General features: G+C 47.3%; 3 protein-coding genes across 4 annotated transcripts in view; 1 reads left to right on the top strand and 2 right to left on the bottom strand.

Moving 5' to 3' along the window:
* The window catches only part of METTL26 (methyltransferase like 26), a 12,592-nt gene extending 9,139 nt beyond the window's left edge, over nucleotides 1–3,453 (top strand). Inside the window, exons 5-7 of one of the 2 annotated variants that reach the window (XM_083372583.1) lie at nucleotides 307–385; nucleotides 1,015–1,172; nucleotides 1,449–3,453. In XM_083372583.1, coding sequence (XP_083228709.1) covers nucleotides 307–385; nucleotides 1,015–1,062 — 127 coding nt within the window. In that variant the 3' untranslated portion in view covers nucleotides 1,063–1,172; nucleotides 1,449–3,453. Of the gene's footprint in view, nucleotides 1–306; nucleotides 386–1,014; nucleotides 1,269–1,448 lie in introns of both variants that reach the window. The other variant, XM_083372584.1, reaches the window with a different exon arrangement.
* The window catches only part of LOC310646177 (ankyrin repeat and fibronectin type-III domain-containing protein 1-like), a gene marked incomplete at its 5' end in the record, with an annotated part of 598,148 nt that overhangs the window by 509,343 nt on the left and 71,305 nt on the right, over nucleotides 1–17,500 (bottom strand).
* On the bottom strand, nucleotides 4,919–10,989 carry WFIKKN1 (WAP, follistatin/kazal, immunoglobulin, kunitz and netrin domain containing 1; the record flags this gene model as incomplete). The annotated part of the gene is made up of 2 exons (XM_083373114.1): nucleotides 4,919–6,424; nucleotides 10,828–10,989. The coding sequence occupies 2 exons, from the start codon at nucleotides 10,987–10,989 to the stop codon at nucleotides 4,919–4,921; spliced, it is 1,668 nt and encodes a 555-aa protein (XP_083229240.1).

Below are 17,500 nucleotides of genomic sequence, written 5' to 3'. Positions count from 1 at the left end.
CTCCCTCCCTCCCTTCCTTCCTTCCCTCCCTCCCTCCCTTCCTTCCTTCCTTCCTTCCTTCCTTTCTTCCTTCCTTCCCTCCCTCCCTTCCTTCCTTCCCTCCCTCCTCCCTTCCTTCCTTCCTTCCCTCCCTCCCTTCCTTCCTTCCTTCCTTCCTTCCTTCCCTTCCCTCCCTCCTCCCTCCCTTCCTTCCTCCCTCCCTTCCTTCCTTCCTTCCTTCCCTTCCCTCCCTCCCTCCTCCCTCCCTTCCTTCCTTCCTTCCTTCCTTCCTTACTTCCTTCCTCCCTCTCTCCCTCCCTCCGCCAGCAATCCGTCTTGGGGACTCAGAGACACGGCTGTCCTGCAAGATCTTGCCGAGGCCAACGGGATGCAGCTGGAAAACATGGTAGGCTGAGCTGAGGGAAAAGTCTCCCGTTTGCTTTGCAACAACTGGAAAAGGAACCGTTTTAATTTTGGCTGCAGTTTCGGCTTCCCTGGTTTAAGTTTCCGTTCGACTTCAGTTTTACGGTTTTCTTTTTGCTTCAGGTTGGCTTTTTTGTTTGCTTCCGTTTGACAAGGTCAGTGTGGCAGTTTTTACTTTTTAATCTAAGCTCAAGTTTTAGCGTTTGGGTTTTAATCTGGTCAGAGAGATATCCCAAGTCAAGAGGTCAGCCGTGGGCGTGTGTTTGAAGCCTCCATGCCGCTGGCCCGATGATTTTTTTTTTCTTCAACCAACCCTTCCAACATCCCTGCCTCAGTGACGCCATTCTGCAGCCCAATTTCTAGCAGCAATTTTGCCTGGCTACAGTATGCGCTCCCTCCGTTTATGCTATTTTGAGAGAACTTTTGCCTAGAAGAAGCTGAGCTTCTTTCCCATACCCGGGTCAGTTCTTTCCCTAGCTAAATTATTTGGAATTCAGCTCCTTTCGCTGATCTCTGGGGTCCCTGAGTGCCTCCGGGTTCCCCAGCCTGTGGCGGGGTATTCTTGAGACCTGGTATCAATTACATAATAACCACAAGAGTTTCTGCTTCCAGGTTGACATGCCTGCAAACAACAAATGCCTCATTTTCCGCAAACGCTAAGTGACCGGACTGCCGTCTCCATGGACCACTTCAAGATGCTGCGGAGGTCTTCATGGAGCTCTCCAAGATGCTGTGGAGGTCTTCATGGACCACTTCAAGATGCTGTGGAGGTCTTCATGGACCTCTTCAAGATGCTGCGGAGGTCTTCATGGACCTCTTCAAGATGCTGCGGAGGTCTTCATGGACCTCTTCAAGATGCTGTGGAGGTCTTCATGGACCACTTCAAGATGCTGCGGAGGTCTTCATGGAGCTCTCCAAGATGCTGTGGAGGTCTTCATGGACCACTTCAAGATGCTGCGGAGGTCTTCATGGACCTCTTCAAGATGCTGCGGAGGTCTTCATGGACCTTTTCAAGATGCTGCGGAGGTCTTCACGATGCTGTGGAGGTCTTCTCCCTCTGCAGGTTATCTTCTGCTTCTCTCCTGCTGAACTCTGCTACTTGTCACATCCATGAGGAAGCACTTATGGGGTGATGGGACCAAGTGCCATAATTAATTTATAGCTGGAGAAAGAAAACTTTCTGGAAGAACTGTGGTCCAGCACAGATGGTTGGTCATGTTGCTCTTCACTTTTTTCACATGGAGAGTTAGGATGTTAATGCTTCTTTGGAGTTGGGCGCAACTTCCAACTTCTTTGGAGTTGGACAAAGGAGAGTTCAGGGACCCCTGTGGTTCACGTAACGTCTTGACCAGTATGGTCATGCAACCATCTGCTTTGGACCTAATGCTTCAGACTCAGCTTTGGTTTCCAGGTTGCGCCACTCACGTCACAAATTTAGAGGCACCCCTTCAGCTTCAGAAACAGGGTGTGTTCCCAGGGTACCGTAAACAAGAAAGCTCAGTTAACAAAGCCCATCTCCCCAGTTAAACCATTGAGTTCCAGTTGCTGTTCTAGCAAGGACGGTGATGTGGTCCTCCATAACAGTCCCTGCTTGGCGGATCCAGAACACAGCACGTGTAATCAAGGGTCTGAAATCCTGGTTTCAGGGTGCCTTAAATGTCTGCAGGTTTTGGTTTGGACAACATGGCAAGCCACAAATCCTGGTTTATACATGAAGGCTGCGGTTGGGAGGTGGACTGAGCAATTTTGCTGCCTGTGATGAGATTGGGGCTTTGGAGAAGGGTTATGAGATGAGGCTTCAGGAATGACAGTTTAGGAATAATGCTTTAAGACGGGGGTGTGGACCTCAACTCCCAGAATCCCCCAGCTTGCAGAATTCTGAGAGTTGAAGTCCATAAATGTTAAAGTTGCTGAAGTTGGACATTCTTGCTTTAAGAAGTCTGGAAGGCAATTTCTATTTTCCTCCTAAATCGCTAAAACTTTTGACTTTAAAGGAGGCAAAATGCTTGTAAACTCCCCCCCCCTCCAGTTGAAAGTATATCTCCCCTTGTCTTCCTGCCATGAAATTTTGGCAGGGGTCTTTTCCCGCCCCCCGCCCCCCATCTTCCTTAGTTACAATAATGATATTACATCAGGGCAACACTTAATGGACCCCAGACTTAGCCATCCTCAGTGTTTCATGCCATTGGTTCAGTTTAAAACAATGCCCTCCCCTATTACTTTTGGGGAGATGGGAAAATCATGGGGGGAAAAACCAACCCATGCTTAATCTTAAAACAATGAGCCTTGTGTTGAATCAGCGCATGGGACTTCAGATGAATCACATGCTCTAAAGTTTCTTTAATTCAAACATCCAGATGGCCCGTTTGACAGTCTGGAGGCTTGAGTGTCTCTTCTGCACGAGCATCTCCCTTCCTGTAGAACACCAGCCTGAAAGGGTTGATGTTGCCCCAGATGTCTGTCCAGATGTGCTGGATTGCAGTTAATCTCCAGATTTGGTCTCGTAATCCAGTAGATCTGGAGGGTTGGCTTTAAAAAAGTTCCTGTCCCCAGTTTTCCGCAGGAACGAAAAGTTGGTTCGCTTGCTTTCAGACATGGCGAATTGCACAGCGCTTCACGGGTGAAGACTGATAACTTCCAAACTTTCTTTTGCTCACATAACTAACTGCTTGTGTTTATTGTTTACAATCCAGTGCTGTTCACATGTCCCTAGGAAGATCAGAATTACCTTTAAAGGTGATCGTTGGTTTTTTTAAAATTTTCTTTTCTTGCAGCCTCCCTTCAATTTAAAAAAAAATGCAAAAAGAGAAAGAGATTATCCTCTTTTCTACATCCAGGGGAAGAAAATTAAATCCATTAAGTCTCTCTAATTTGTACGTAGGATAATCTCTCCCTCTAGTGGTGATGTGTGGCATATCTTTCTTTAATTCTTATTTGGGCAATGTGATACGCTTAAAAAAAGAGCCTTGGCTAAGAATCAAGGTAACGGCAGCTTACATAATCTGTGCTGTGCTGCATTTGGGTGCAAATAAAGATAATGTTTTGGCATCACTACATGACTGTTGTTTGGTTTTTACCTAATGGAGCCATTGGGAAAGGTAAATCTGATACTGTGTCACCAGGGGGCAGTATTAGATCAAGTTTCTCTGCACTCAAGCTAAGCAGGGTCAGTCCTGGTTACAACTTGGATGGGTCTCCTCTAAATAATTCTAGGGCTGTAGGGAAACAGTAAAAGAGCTTGCAAAATGTGAAGAAAAATGGTTTCCCCCCCATTTACACAGTCCTCAACTTATAATAGGTTACAGCAATGTTTCAAAGTTATGACAGACCCCCCCTCCCCCCCAAATTTTGCTTATGACCTGGTTCTGAAGTTCCAATGGCCATACACCTTGTTGTACGTGACAAACTGGCCCCCTTTACGGCCATTTGCAGCATCTTCTAGTCACAGGACCGTGGTTTATGATGTTTTATTTCCCCCCAGAAATTGTCAATTGCCCACTCAGGCTAGGAAGCTAGTCCTCAAGAACAGTGATACTTGACTAAAGAAAGGATTTTTAAAAAGCTTCGATTGACCTGCGCTGTAACTGGGGAAGAAAGATGGCTTGTTGGTTTAATTAGTCTTAATTTCACCAAGATTGGAGCAGCTGAGAAGGATGTACAGCAGTGGGATGTAGTGATTGCAGATAAATGACAGCTCACACAAAATCAGACGGCAGGTAGACCATTACACACATTAGCCAGCCCTTGTCCTAGTAAGAGTTCCAATTGTGATGGGAAAATATTTAAAAATAAATTAAGAGCTGGTCTGGATTGAAGATGGGAAATGTAGATTTCCCTTCGTTGACCGTTTTCACCCAGCACAATAAACCACGTCACTTACAACCTCGACGTACAACTGCTCATTTATTGACCAAAGTTACAACGGCGCTGAAAAAAAGGGACTTATGACCGTTTTTCACACTGACTCACATTTATGGCGGTCGCAGTGTCCCGGGGTCATGTGACCCTCTCTTGCGACCTGATGAGCAAAGCCAATGGAGAAGCCAGATTCACTTAACCGTGTTGCTAACCGAACGACAGCAGTGATTCGCTTAACAACTGTGACGAGAAAGGTCGTAACATGGGGGCAAAACGCACTTAACAACTGTCTTGCTTAGCAGCATAAATTTTGGGGCTCAGTTGTGGTTGTAAGTCAAGGGCTGCCTGTAGACGCATTCGGTACGCTTGAGTGGAATTTTTGTGTTGCTTTTTGTGTTGTGTGAACCCAACCCTGTTTGGCTGGTTTGTAGATCCGAGTTATTGAGAAAGACTCAAAAAAAAAAATCAGTTAGTTCACTGACTGGGTTAAGCGTGTTGTGTGAACACCACCCCTCTGTGGATTGAAAGGGGCAGCAGTTCATCTGTTCATCTTCCCACCCAGTCCTTGGTTTCTATAACAATACAAGGATGGCTGTGCCTTTGAGGAGGGTCTCTCTCTCTCTCGTCTGCCTGCTTTCCCTCCCCCCTCAGACCCACCCTAGTCCTGAAACCGGTTGAGCAACTCACAAGTCTTCTTCTCCAGCAGCTCGTAAATCTTCTTGACCCGTTTGTCATTGGCAGTCCGGACATAGCTGTTGGGGTCAAGGACAGCCATGCCATCGTGGACTTCCCCCATGATGATGAGAGGCCCATCCTCCGTGGTCATGTTGGGACAGGGGCAGTTCCAGTCCATGTCCGTCAAGGTGACTTCCAGATACTTGATGTTGAAGAACCTGAGGCCCATCTTCTCGTCCTTGAGAACGTCGTCCAGGGCAAAGCGGGCGATCCCAGAGTCTTGATCCTCGATGATCTCCATCAGTCGGCCCACGATGGCAAAATCGCTGCGGCAGAGGCTCAACACCATCTTGCTTTTCAGGCGGCAGCTTTTGCACAGCAGGGTCTTGGGGAAGGGACAGGTGTCCTCGCAGCTCTCCTTGCTGTCAAAGTTGTTCTCGTTGCCCTCGCAACCGCCGTAGATGAAGGAATGGCACTGCTTCATCAGGTGGTTGTAGGCCCAGCGAGGTTCCCAGTTCTTACCCCAGTTCTTACAGGGCCCTTGCACCATGGGGAGAGTACACAGGTTGACCATGTGGCTGACGCAGGCCACTTGGCACTCCTGGTAAGTGTCAAAATGGTTCTGGTTTGCCCCACAATTGCCGTAGCGGAAAGTAACGCAGGAGCCCTTTTTGGAGTCAAAGTGCCAGCTGGTTTGGGAGGTCTCACAATCCTGGGTATCTGGTTCCTTCAAGCATTCGTTGGGTGGGAGCTTCAACGTACTAGAAACTCGTGGCTCTCCTCTGGAGTGCTCCTTCTTGACCACGGAGAGCGGGAAGTCGGCTCGCAGGAGACCAGCAGAATTCCTAGCCGTACACGTGTAGATTCCAGCATCTTCAGGCTGGGCATTGTAGATGACCAACTGGCCAATGTTAGTCACCACCACGTTGCCGTACATCTGGTCGGGCCGCATGATGAAGTTCTCCTGATGGTCACTCTGCTTCTCCCAGGTGATGTCAGGGCGAGGACGCCCGCTCACGTCACAGTGGAAGCTCACGGTGCCTCCCATGTAGACAAGCTGGTGGAAAGGATTGTTGTAGAGAGCCGGTGGGATTGGCAGCTCCGGAGATGCCCCAGGGGTGGGGTGAGTAGTGGTCTCCACTGGCACTGGGCTGGTATTGGGCCACGTAAAGATGTACTTGCAAGGCACCACCGCCAGGCTGATGCCCCGGATACAGGCCTCGGCATCCATGTAGCACTTGTTGTAGTAGGTGAGTCCGTCGGAGGCACAGGTGAAGTTGGGCTCCTTCTCACAGCGGTCCTTGCACTTGCAAACAGCTTGCCCATCCCAAATATCGCAGTCTGAGCCCTGCTGGGTGCAGACAAAACTCTCGCAGGTGGCTTCCTGCACCTGTTCCAACGAAGAGACGCTTCCATCAGTGTAGCGGGCAGCCACACAACTCCGCAAGCCGCAAACATTGGTGCAGCACTTCTCAAAGCCTTCGCAATCCTGTCGGGGAAACAAAGACAGGATGTTCAAATGCAGGAGCGCTTCTTCCTGGGGGGGGGTTCATCGCGCAGGTAGAACACACCTTGTCCCCAGTCAGACAAGAGTCTACCTGTTCTAATGGTTGGGGCAAGCCCATTGTGCTAATCCATAACTGACCAGGTTTACAGGATACATTAGGCCGGTTTGCACAGCATGCTGGATGTTTCGGACAACACAATAAACAGCATGTTTTGACTTAGCATGTTACACCAATGGAAGAGGATGTGAATGTATACAAGCTAATAAATGTATGAATGTATATAAAAATAAGAGCTAACGCCGCTCCCTTCTAGCACCTAAGATGTTTATTAATGAAATGTCTGCAAGAAAACCACCAAGCTCAGAGAGCACCTAGGACCCCACAGTCCTCCTCCTCCTCCTCCTCCTCCTCCTCCTCCTCCTCCTCCTCCTCTCCACTCCCTTCTAGCACTGATGATATTCCTTAGTTGGGTCATGAAATGTCTGCAAGAAAACCACCAAGCTCAGAGAGCACCTAGGACCCCACAGTCCTCCTCCTCCTCCTCCTCCTCCTCCTCCTCCTCCTCTCCACTCCCTTCTAGCACTGATGATGTTACCTAGTTTAGTCATGAAACGTCTGCAAGAAAACAACCAAGCTCAGAGAGCAGCAAGGACCCCCACAATTCAACCCTGAGCTACAAATACTCTCTTCTGTCGGGGTTTACTAGATTTTTTGAAAGAGGGGTGGAAAGGAGAACCAACCATGTTGCATGAACCCAGCCACTACTCAGCGTCGCTTGTTGCTCTCAATCACGGGTGTCAAACTCGCCACGTCCCGTGACGTGTGGCGACGTATCACGAGGTTTTTTTTTGCATTGCCGAAGCTGGGCCAGCAGTTTGACACCCCCGCTCTAAATTGTAGTTCCCATATCCGCGTCTCGCTGAATGCATCACCGTTGGCTGGGTTCACATTAGGTAAAGGTAAAGGTTCCCCCGCACATGCGTGCTAGTCATTTCCAACTCTAGGGGCCGGTGCTCATCTCCGTTTCAAAGCCGAAGAGCCAGCGCTTGTCCGAGGACGTCTCCGTGGTCATGTGGCCGGCATGACTAGACGCCAAAGGCGCACGGAACGCTGTTACCTTCCCACCGTAGTGGTCCCTATTTTTCTACTTGCATTCTTTTACGTGCTTTCGAACTGCTAGGTTGACAGAAGCTGGGACGAGTAACAGGCGCTCACTCTGTTACGCAGCACTCGGGATTCGTCATATCTGACAAAGTTCACATTACACAGCCTTAAATAATTATTTTCAAAGCACATCAGTGTGGATTTGACCAGGGAAGCCACAAACAGGGAACAAGCATTCTGGATCAGTGCAAGATGTTCTCTAGTCCTCCTTTAGAGAGGAGATGGCAAAGATTTCAGCGTATTTGAAAGATCAATCGCAACAGAGATACACCGTGGAGTGGAAGAGATGGATTGGTTATATTCAGCATAAATATGGGACTAAAAAAGTTTCACTTAGCATTTGAATAAGTAGCGGATTTATATGATGTATAATTAGCTTGTAGTTATTTTGTTAAGAGTTAAAGTGCAATAGAATTTAATATTTTATTATTGTTTGCATATTTTAGATTATGTTTGTATTTCTATACCCTGTATTTAGCTCTGGGAAGTCGGGGTGGAGGGAGGGGAGGGGAGGGTTGGGGAGAGTTGGGGAGAGGGGAGGGGGAGGGGGGGTTGTATTCAAAAATGTATTGTAAAACTTTTCAATTAAAAAAAAAAGAGATGAAGGATGTTGGCTGAGTTAGGATCCATTGCTCTCGGCCCCAGAAGAACAGAAGAGGACATTGATTGTCTATAAAGACTGAATGTTAAAATAATAAGGACAGGTATAAGCCAAACATTATTGAATAAATGTAAGAATTGTCACTTTTCTCTCACTGATTTGATAAGAATTGTATTAGTTTAAACAGGAGACAGCAAATACTAAGGGGAAAAGAGAGGAAAAACGTAATGGAACAGCTTGAGACTTGCACTAAAGATCCTTGTCTGTCATTGTATTATCGATTAACCCAGCCGCCACGCGGCTTTTCAAATACTTAAATGTAAAATTAGAAAATCAATAAAACATTTTAAAAAAACAGACCTGCAGAGCTTTGATGGTGCAAGTAGAATTGCAACCATCTGCTTAGTGACCGTTCAAAGTTACAACGGCGCTAAAAAAGCGACCCAGGACCATTTTTCACACTTAGGACCACTGCAACATTCCCCCTAGTCACATGATCAAAATTCAGATGCTTGGCAACTGGTTCCTACTTATGACGGGCACAGTGTCCCGGGGTCACGTGATCCCCTTTCGCGACCCTCTGACAAGCTGAGTCAATGGGGAAGCCGGATTCATTTTACGACCGTGTTACTAACTTAACAACCACAGCGATTCGCTTAGCCATTGTGGCAAGAAAGATCCCGAACTGGGACAAAGCTCACTTAACAAACTGTTCCACTTAGCAACAAAACAGTTAGGCTCCACTGTGGTCGTAAGTTGAGGACAGCCTGTAATCTCAAGCAGTCTTGGTCAACTTTGGCAGTTTGAAGATGGGCGGGCTTCAACGCCCAGAGCTGAAGCCCCATGGCGGGCTGGGGGGAATTCTGGGAGTTGAAGTCCACAAGTCTTAAAGCTGGCAAGGTTGGAGACCCCTGCTCTGGGGACGCCAGCTCTTCCCCTAAGCAAATGCCAGATGGATAGGCGAAAGCCGCAGCCCAGTTTACAACCACACGTCTCTTCTCTGCCTTAACACACCGCTGACAAAAGGTGCATTTTCCTCTTGAGCAGCTGCTGTTGATTACAAGGATCCACCTCACCCCCTGCCCTCCAGCATGGACACGCTCACTTTGGCTCTCCTTTAATTCCCCCTTCCCACCCAATTCAACCAGCTGAAAGATCCGAGCAACTTCTTTTACACCAGAAATTTGTCTTCTTGTAAAGTTGGGGAAAGGGACGCAGTGGCTCAGTGGGTTAGGACGCTGAGCTTGTCGATCAGAAGGTCGGCAGTTTGGCGGGTCGAATCCCGAGTGCCGCATAACAGAGTGAGCGCCTGTTACTCGTCCCAGCTTCTGCCAACCTAGCAGTTCGAAAGCACGTAAAAAATGCAAGTAGAAAAATAGGGACCGCGACGGTGGGAAGGTAACAGCGTTCCGTGCGCCTTTGGCATCTAGTCATGCCAGCCACATGACCACGGAGACGTCCTCGGACAAGCGCTGGCTCTTCAGCTTTGAAACAGAGATGAGCACCGGACCCTAGAGTCGGAAACGACTAGCACGCATGTGCGGGGGAACCTTTACCTTTAAAGTTGGGGTGGGGTGCAATTTCACCCCACTCCACAACTACACTGTGGCTTTGTATGTGTCCTCCAGCTTGCTTGTAATCAGTAGTTTGGGGAGAAGGAATGTGGGAGGGAGATGGGGCTGTAGAAGGAAAGAGGACACCTCTTTGGAGTTGATGGCTGATGACCCCAGGGCCATCGCCTTTGCTAAACCTATTGAAGGTTTTTTGCCAGTGTCTTTTTCCAATTTTTTTTTGTTCCCGCTTCCCTGCAGCCATGGGTGCCAGTCCTTGGCTGGGCAGCTTCAGAAACCAGGCAGTATATAAAAACTGAAGGAAAAAAAGCCCTCTTTTTGTTTAAAATATAACTGCACATCTTTTGGCAGCCAAGAAAACTGCCCTAGCCTTCAACCATGCCGATAAGGAAGCCTGTCTCCAGTACGAGGGTTAGAGAAGAACTTACGAAGGTTACCAAATGGGCTGATTCACTCCAGAGTCCCGTTTCTGCCCTGGGAGCAGAATATTTGCCTGAATGGCTAACAGGAAGACCCAGAATGACCTTACTAAAGGTTTACACACCCCTTGTTCTTTAAAAAAAACAAAAAACGAGGCTGTGAACGCTTTGGAGGAACCTCAGGGGCAGAAGGTCTCTGAACGTCTTCAAAGCTCTGGTCACCGAATCGGAGCTACAGAGTCCTGGTTGCCAGTGAACCACAGCAGGCAGTTGGGGAGATCTACCTAAAAGCTCCTGAAAACTGCGTCCTGGGATCTGTTGACGACCCTTTTGAACTAGGGATGCGCGAGGCTCAGCTGTCCACCTGAGGCGCGCCGAGAAACTTAAAATCCCCCCAAGAGGTCCAACTGGCAAACAATATCTTCACCAGCTGGGCCAAGGACCTCGGGGTGAGAAGCTGCCCTGCTCACCCACCCCGTCATCTTTCTTTACCCCCACCCCCCACCCCAGCCCCTGTTTTCTCCTTCCCCCCCTCCTTTTTTGCCTGAGAACCACCCCGATCTTCTGTTCCATCCAGGCTGAAGATGGACCTGGGGGGTGGGGGGGCAGCGGCCGCCGCTACGTCTCACCTGATCGGCTTGGCACTCCCGTTCGCAGGTGCTCTGAGCGTCCACCCAGAGGTTGGGGTTCAGCTGGTTGGGACACATCCCCAGGTGTTTGGTTCTGATTGGCTGGAGGCTGGCCCCTTCTGCCAGGACAGAGAACAGAGAGAGGAGAAGTGAAGGCAGCATGGAGTCCCGAGGCAGCCCTGATCTTCCAAGCTTTCTCAAGCAGCCTGCTGCCTCCGGTCGCTTCCCCGTAGGAGCCCAGAAAAGCATCCGGCTGAGGCAGACTCCTGTATCTGTCTTTCTCCCTCACCCTACCAGGAACAGTCTTCCACTCTGCCCTGTGTGATAGACAAAACAATCACATTTGCAAAGAGAGGAAGGGGGGAGAGAGAGAGAGAGAGAGAGAGAGACAGAGAGAGAGAGAGAGAGAGAGAGAAAGAGAGAGAGAGAGAGAGAGAGAGAGAGTGAGAGAGAGAGGGAGGAGGTGGCAGTCTGGCAGAGGAGACACCCAATTTTTTTTTTAAAAAAAGTGCTTCTTTCTTCTCTCTGGAGAATCTTCTCATCTTCTCAGCATCCTTCAGGGTTAGGGTCCATGCCAGGCAGCGCCCCGAAGAAGCTCGCCAGGCCTTTCCCAGACCAGCATCCTTGACCCAAGGGTCACCTTTCCCAAGACCTGCCCTCCAGCCGGATGCTCCGTTTTTTTTTCCAACTTCGCCCAGTCGCGATTCCCTTTGTCTTCTCCGTCTCCGCGTCTCTGTCTCCCCTCACTCAAGAGGGTCTTCTCATGTGCAAGTGGGGGACCTCATTGCTTGAAAAATAACAACAAGGGGGCGGGGGCGGTGTTTGCCAGGGAGGAAGGAGGGCTCTTGGATCCGGCTCAACCAAGAGTTGTATTTCGGAAAAAGGAAAAAGAAAACAACAACAAAAACAATCCTCTCTCTCGTTTTTGTGAGTGGAATTTTTGGAAGCATTGAACCAACACATCAGAAGCCTGGCCAGCTGCTAACAGGGTTATAAAGACCGTGTGTGTGTGTGTGTGTGTGTGTGTGTGTGTGTGTGTGTAGGGGGAGAGCAAAGCAGGAGGAAGAGGAGGAGGAGGAGGAGGAGGGGGCCTGTAACCTGAATCTTTCCTCCTCACCCCTGTCTAGGATTTGGGAACAGAGAAGAAGCTGACCTCAGATGCTAACCCTGTCTGGGTTGACCGACTGAGCAAACAGAAGATCAAAGTGGGGGGGTGGGGGGAGGAAGGAACCGTATAGAGCCCTCTGGCTTCCCAAAAAGACAGCAAGACACACACACACACACACCCCAGAGGAATGAATTTTTTCAAGATGAGAGAACACCAGAAGGTCACCTGTCCCTGGGAAACAAGGCTGACCATAGGAAGGTTTGGGCAAGACTAGGCCTTTTGTACACTACCTGGAGGTATTTTTATATGGAGAAGCAGGAGGAAGATGGCTGCTTCTTCACATTGTTCCTTGGAAGCAAAGACGGCCGAGCCGAGTTGGCGAACACCACTTTCCGCTCCGATGAAAGACATTTAGCTGAGATGGTGGCAGGTGACGTAAGCAAGGAATGTCAACTTCCTAACCATCAGGCCACAGGAAAACTTGTTATGGACTCTGGTGGTGATGGTTGTGGAGGAAGGAAGGAAAGAAGGAAGGAAGGAAGGAAGGAAGGAAGGAAGGAAGGAAGGAAGGAAGGAAGGAAGGAAGGAAGGAGATGAGTGGGGGAAGGGAGGGAGAAGGAGGAGGAGGAGGAGGAGGAGAACAGATTAAAATGTTTAGGATTAGCACACCATAGAGGCAGATAAAACTAGAGAAATACAGCTAGATTCAAATCCTGGAGAGAAGTCATCAGCCAGGTTTCGCCCTAAGCTACAATGTTGACTTTGTCCCATGGTGTGTGAACCCCAAGCCGACTGTGGCTATCATAAACAATGGTGAAGGAAGTTTGCACGCTGTAGGAACCTAATCAATTCATTCTCTGCCTGTGTGGACAGAAGGATTGCAATTTATTGCAAGTACTAGTTGTGTACTACATGTGACAACCTTCATAGATCTGGGCTGTGGGATAGGTTGGCAAGACCAAAGCTTTTTCGTCTAAAGAAAAGCATCCATGGCCGGCTACATTTTGCAAAAACCTACATTAAGTCTGACAGTTTACCGAGATTCTCGGTCCCAAAGCTGCTTCTCTTTGAAGATGTTTCGCTTCTCATCCAAGAAGCTTCCTTCAGCTCTGACTGGATTGGTGGCGTCCTTCCATCCAGTCAGAGCTGAAGAAGCTTCTGGTCTAATATCTAAGGGGCTGCCACAAAGAAGAGGGTGGGGGGTCAAGAGGGGCTCACCAAAGGATTGGGAAATCCTCTTGTGAGTTTGGTTAAGCTTTTCAAAAGCTGTCATGGAAAAAAAAAGTCTAGCACCAGTCAGTACACTGAACAGTTGGTGGAGCTAAAATAAATTGTGTTGCTAGGAAGAAGTATCAGCCAGCAAATTTTGGACCCACAAACCTCATCCTGGAGAGATTGGTGCCGTCCGTAACCACATCTTTGCCAGGAAGGGCTAGGAACAAGGACATTTCAGAAGTTCCTACGGATTTCCATTTAATTTAATTTAAATTCCTTACCTGGGAAAAAAGAAAGAGCTACGGAATCAAAAAAAAACACACACGCGCGCGCAAACACAGCCCACTCTTTGCCACCTTAAGAGAAGCAACTGCAGAATCCCAGCAAACCAGAACAACTTGGTGAACCTATTTATCCATTCATTGATTATTGATTGGTTGAATTAAAACATTTATGTAGCCGGCGGTCTTCGGGCGGTTCCCAAAGATTTTTTTTTAAAAAAAAAATCAAATCATTTTAAAATGATTTGATATTTTAAAGCTTACTGCTAAGCTTGTAAGCCGCCCTGAGTCTTCGGAGAAGGGCGGGATATAAATGGAATTAAAATAAATAAATAAAAAATAAAAAAAAAACTATAAAACACAAATTAAAACAGGACACATTAAAAACAACAAAAACCTGCTGCCGGTCCATACTAACAGACCATCATCTAATCTCCCAATTCTGAGTTGGAGTCTCTGTGTGTGTGTGTGTGTGTGTGTGTGTGTTTGTGTGCATTCAGAATACTGTATACCTTAGACTTTTATTCCCACAGAGGAAGGGAAGCAAAGTTGTTATACATAAAGGGCTGACTGTAGTGTATAACAGAAGGGGGAAAAACACAATGTGAAACTAGGAAAATAGTCTGTGATCTGCTTTAATTACAGCATCCCTTGCTTTTCTCCTTCCTTGCTATTGTGCGTGTTTCTCAAATTCAGCAACTTAAAAGACACGTAGGCTTCAATTCCCACAATTACCCAGCCAGGACTTCAATTCTGGGAGTTGAAATCCAGGTGTCTAATGGTTACCAACTTTGAGAAATTCTGTTCTAACCCATTAATCTAGTCAAATGTCTATCTCTAAATTACTCCTCAACTTAAGTGCCAAGGATTGCTCAGGGCCATGGGGCTAAATTGGACCCGTAAACCAGATGTGTGTCAGCTTTAGACTAAATGACACCCCAGGGTGAACAGTCCTTTTCGCACCTCTTCTGTTTGTTCAGCTGTTGACTTCTTGGGAACATAAAATCCTTGAGTGGGAAGGGATCTTGAGGTCTTCTAGTCTATCCCCCTTACCCAGGGCAGGAATCCTAATCCCATATAGTTGTTATAATGGTTGTCTAGTCTTTTCTTGAAAATCTCCAGAAGTCACAACTTCAGAAGGCAGGTTGTTCCATTGCTCCAGAGCTGTCACAGTCCCCAAAAAATTCTTCCTTGTTTAAGTTTGGATCTCTCAAGGTAAGGTTTTTCATCCCATAGTTCTTGACTTATCTTCTGCTGCTCTTCCATGTAACTTCCCCTTCATCTATCATGTATCCGGCTGAGTTTTGTTGATTTCACCAAAGCGAAGTTCAATCAAATCAGATTAATACTTGCAATAAACCAAAGCTGTGGAAAGTCAGCCCCCCCCCCCCCACAGAGAAGGAAACATTAAAAGGGCAGAAAAATATATTTCCTCAAAGGATCTTAAAGAGGCAGAAAAGCACGCCCAGTTTTTCTTATTAATAGCCCCAAGTCTCCCTCCCCCAAGCAGAAACCAGCTCTGTAAAAATGCAGATGTAATAATCCATTCAGGAAGGTTGGAGGCTCCCAGCTAGAAGATTAAGAAGACAAAGACCCCTAAAATCTACATACCCCACCCAAACTTTAAGACAGGACGTAATAGGATTAATCCACAGATACCAAAGGGGCACAGGAAATTCAAAGTTCATGCCACAGGAACAACTCCAAACAAAAGGCTGCAGAGGGTATAAAAACCCACTCCCTACATGTACTCTCTCTCTTTCTCTCTTTTTTCGTCCAGAGCCATCTTCCTGTCTGGCTCTCCTCTTCAACAAACTGCAACCTTCTTCCTAAAGCAGTCGCCATGTTGTTTACTCCCGGCTTGGACTGAACCACGATGAAGACTTTTCCTTCAACAACAGGATCCAAGAAACCTTTCAGTGATGGGCCCATTAAAAATCTATCTCAACCTGGAGAATTTCCTTTTTAAGTGCGTTGCAGGGTCTGGGATCTTGATGGGTCTCAGGAAAACTTGATTCAGAAAGCACGTGACCCGAACAGTAGAAGCTGAAAACACTTGAAAAATTCAAATCCGTAGGCCTTGGCTGAGAAGAATTGCCCATCTCCTCCTCTTCCTCTCTTTAGAACATAGAATAACAGAGTTGGAAGGGACCTTGGAGGTCTTCTAGTCTAGGGCTTTTCAACCTTTTCACCCACTGTACCACTTTTAGGATATGGCAACATCCGAGGACCACCAGTCGCCTAGCAAGGTGTCAAAAAAAAAAAGGAAAAAAAGTGATGAAGTACAGGTAGTCCTCGACTTACAACAGTTCTCTTAGCGACTGTTCGAAGTTACACTGGCACTGAAAAAAGTTCCCCCCAAGCCACAGCCGAGCAAGACACCTGGCTGCCCGCCCGGCGGTGCTCTTCCTCCTGTCCGAGGTTTTCATTGTTGTGAGAATTTCTGTTGAGGATTGGCAGCGGGGGAGTGTTTGGTTTTTATTCCCCCATCTGCTGGGTGGTTGCAGCAGGTTTTGGTCACTTCACATGAGCCTGGGACACTGGGACTGTCATAAATATGAATCAGTTGCCAAGCATCTGAATGTAAATCACAAGACCCTGGAGATGCTGCAACATTCCAGCTGAACGGCGCTTCTTCTGGGCTCGGAAGCGCCAGGATCAGTGCCAAGCTCCAGCTGGATCCTGGTGCTGATCCTGGCGCTTCCGCTGAGCCCTGACAGCCCTGCAGCTCCAGCCGTCTCTCGCTCAGGCTTGTGCGGTGCTGCCACCGGTTCATCTCATTCCCCTACCCCGCTACCACTTTTCTAGGATGGTCGCTTGCCACCTGCCAGGTGCCCATGTACCACAGGTGGTACCCGTACCACTGGTTGAAAAGCCCTGCTCTAGTCTAACCCCTGCTCAAGCAGGAGACCCTATACCATCAGAATCTTCATCATCTCCTCCTTCTCCTCCTCCTCCTCCAATGGGATAAGACACTTACTTTTATTGGCAAAACAAGGAGAAGGGGTCCAATTTGCCATTTTTTTTAAAGAAAACAAAATTATTACTATTACATAAAGGATCAGAGGGAAAATTAATACCGATACCAGTACGAATGCAAAGGAATATAAAATATAGATAATAACAGTTTTTTTTTAAAAAAAACAACAAACAAACCATGGGGTTCAAAAAAGTCGAGCCACAGTCATGCCATCAAATTCCCCGTCCCTTCCTTACTCCATGGTGCCAGGTGTCATGACACGCGTGAAAAAGGGCGGGGCTTCAACGACAATAATTGGAGCCACCGTCTTGACTTTTTTTTTAACCTCTCCCCATGGACACCCTTAAATCTTATGAATGCCCTGGGCTTGTCTCTCAGTGCCAAGCGAGCTGAATTTCAGAAGGGGCCTTGGGGAAAAAAAAATAAACAAGGATGCTTTGGATCCTGGCTAAGGAATGCGTTTTCAGGAACAGAAATAAACTCTGCGCCTTCATCATCGCAGAGCCTGGGTGCCTCCACCTCTGCCGGCTTCATTTCAAAGCGTTGGCTGGTTTGAACAGGAAAATCCCTGCCACATGTCGCTATCATGAAACAACTGGGATTAGAAAACCGCGCAGATATTTCATTAGATCTTTCTGCTCTCCGCCCCTCCCTCCGATAAAAAAAAAATTTTCAGAGTGAGGGGAATATCTGGAGGGCACATACCCCGAAGAAAGGAAAGTCAGGACAAAACTAAATTTATTTTTTGTAATTTTTTTAATTATTATTTTTCCATATAATTCAATAGTGTTTAACCAACAAACATGTTGACTGAGTTTATCATTCACTAATACAAATTTAATTCCCAGTCCTTTATTCTTTTCTCCAGCTATTGATAAAACAAATCCCAAATCTGAGACTATTCTGTTTCTTCTTTTCCCTTTTGACCTCATAGTAAGTCTGTCCATTTCTGCACATTCTAATATTTTTTAAAAAAATTATTTCTTCTTCTGATGGTAATTCTTCCTTTTTTCCAATATTGTGCAGATAGGATTCTTGCCGCGGTTACCACGTGTAAAATCAAATATATACTTGGTTTATTAATCTTTT

The sequence above is a fragment of the Vipera ursinii genome (genome assembly GCF_947247035.1).
Source record: "Vipera ursinii genome assembly, chromosome: 13".
Lineage (NCBI taxonomy): Eukaryota > Metazoa > Chordata > Lepidosauria > Squamata > Viperidae > Vipera > Vipera ursinii.
The sequence above is the reverse complement of the archived record's forward strand: the minus strand, read 5'-3'. Positions and strand labels throughout refer to the sequence as shown.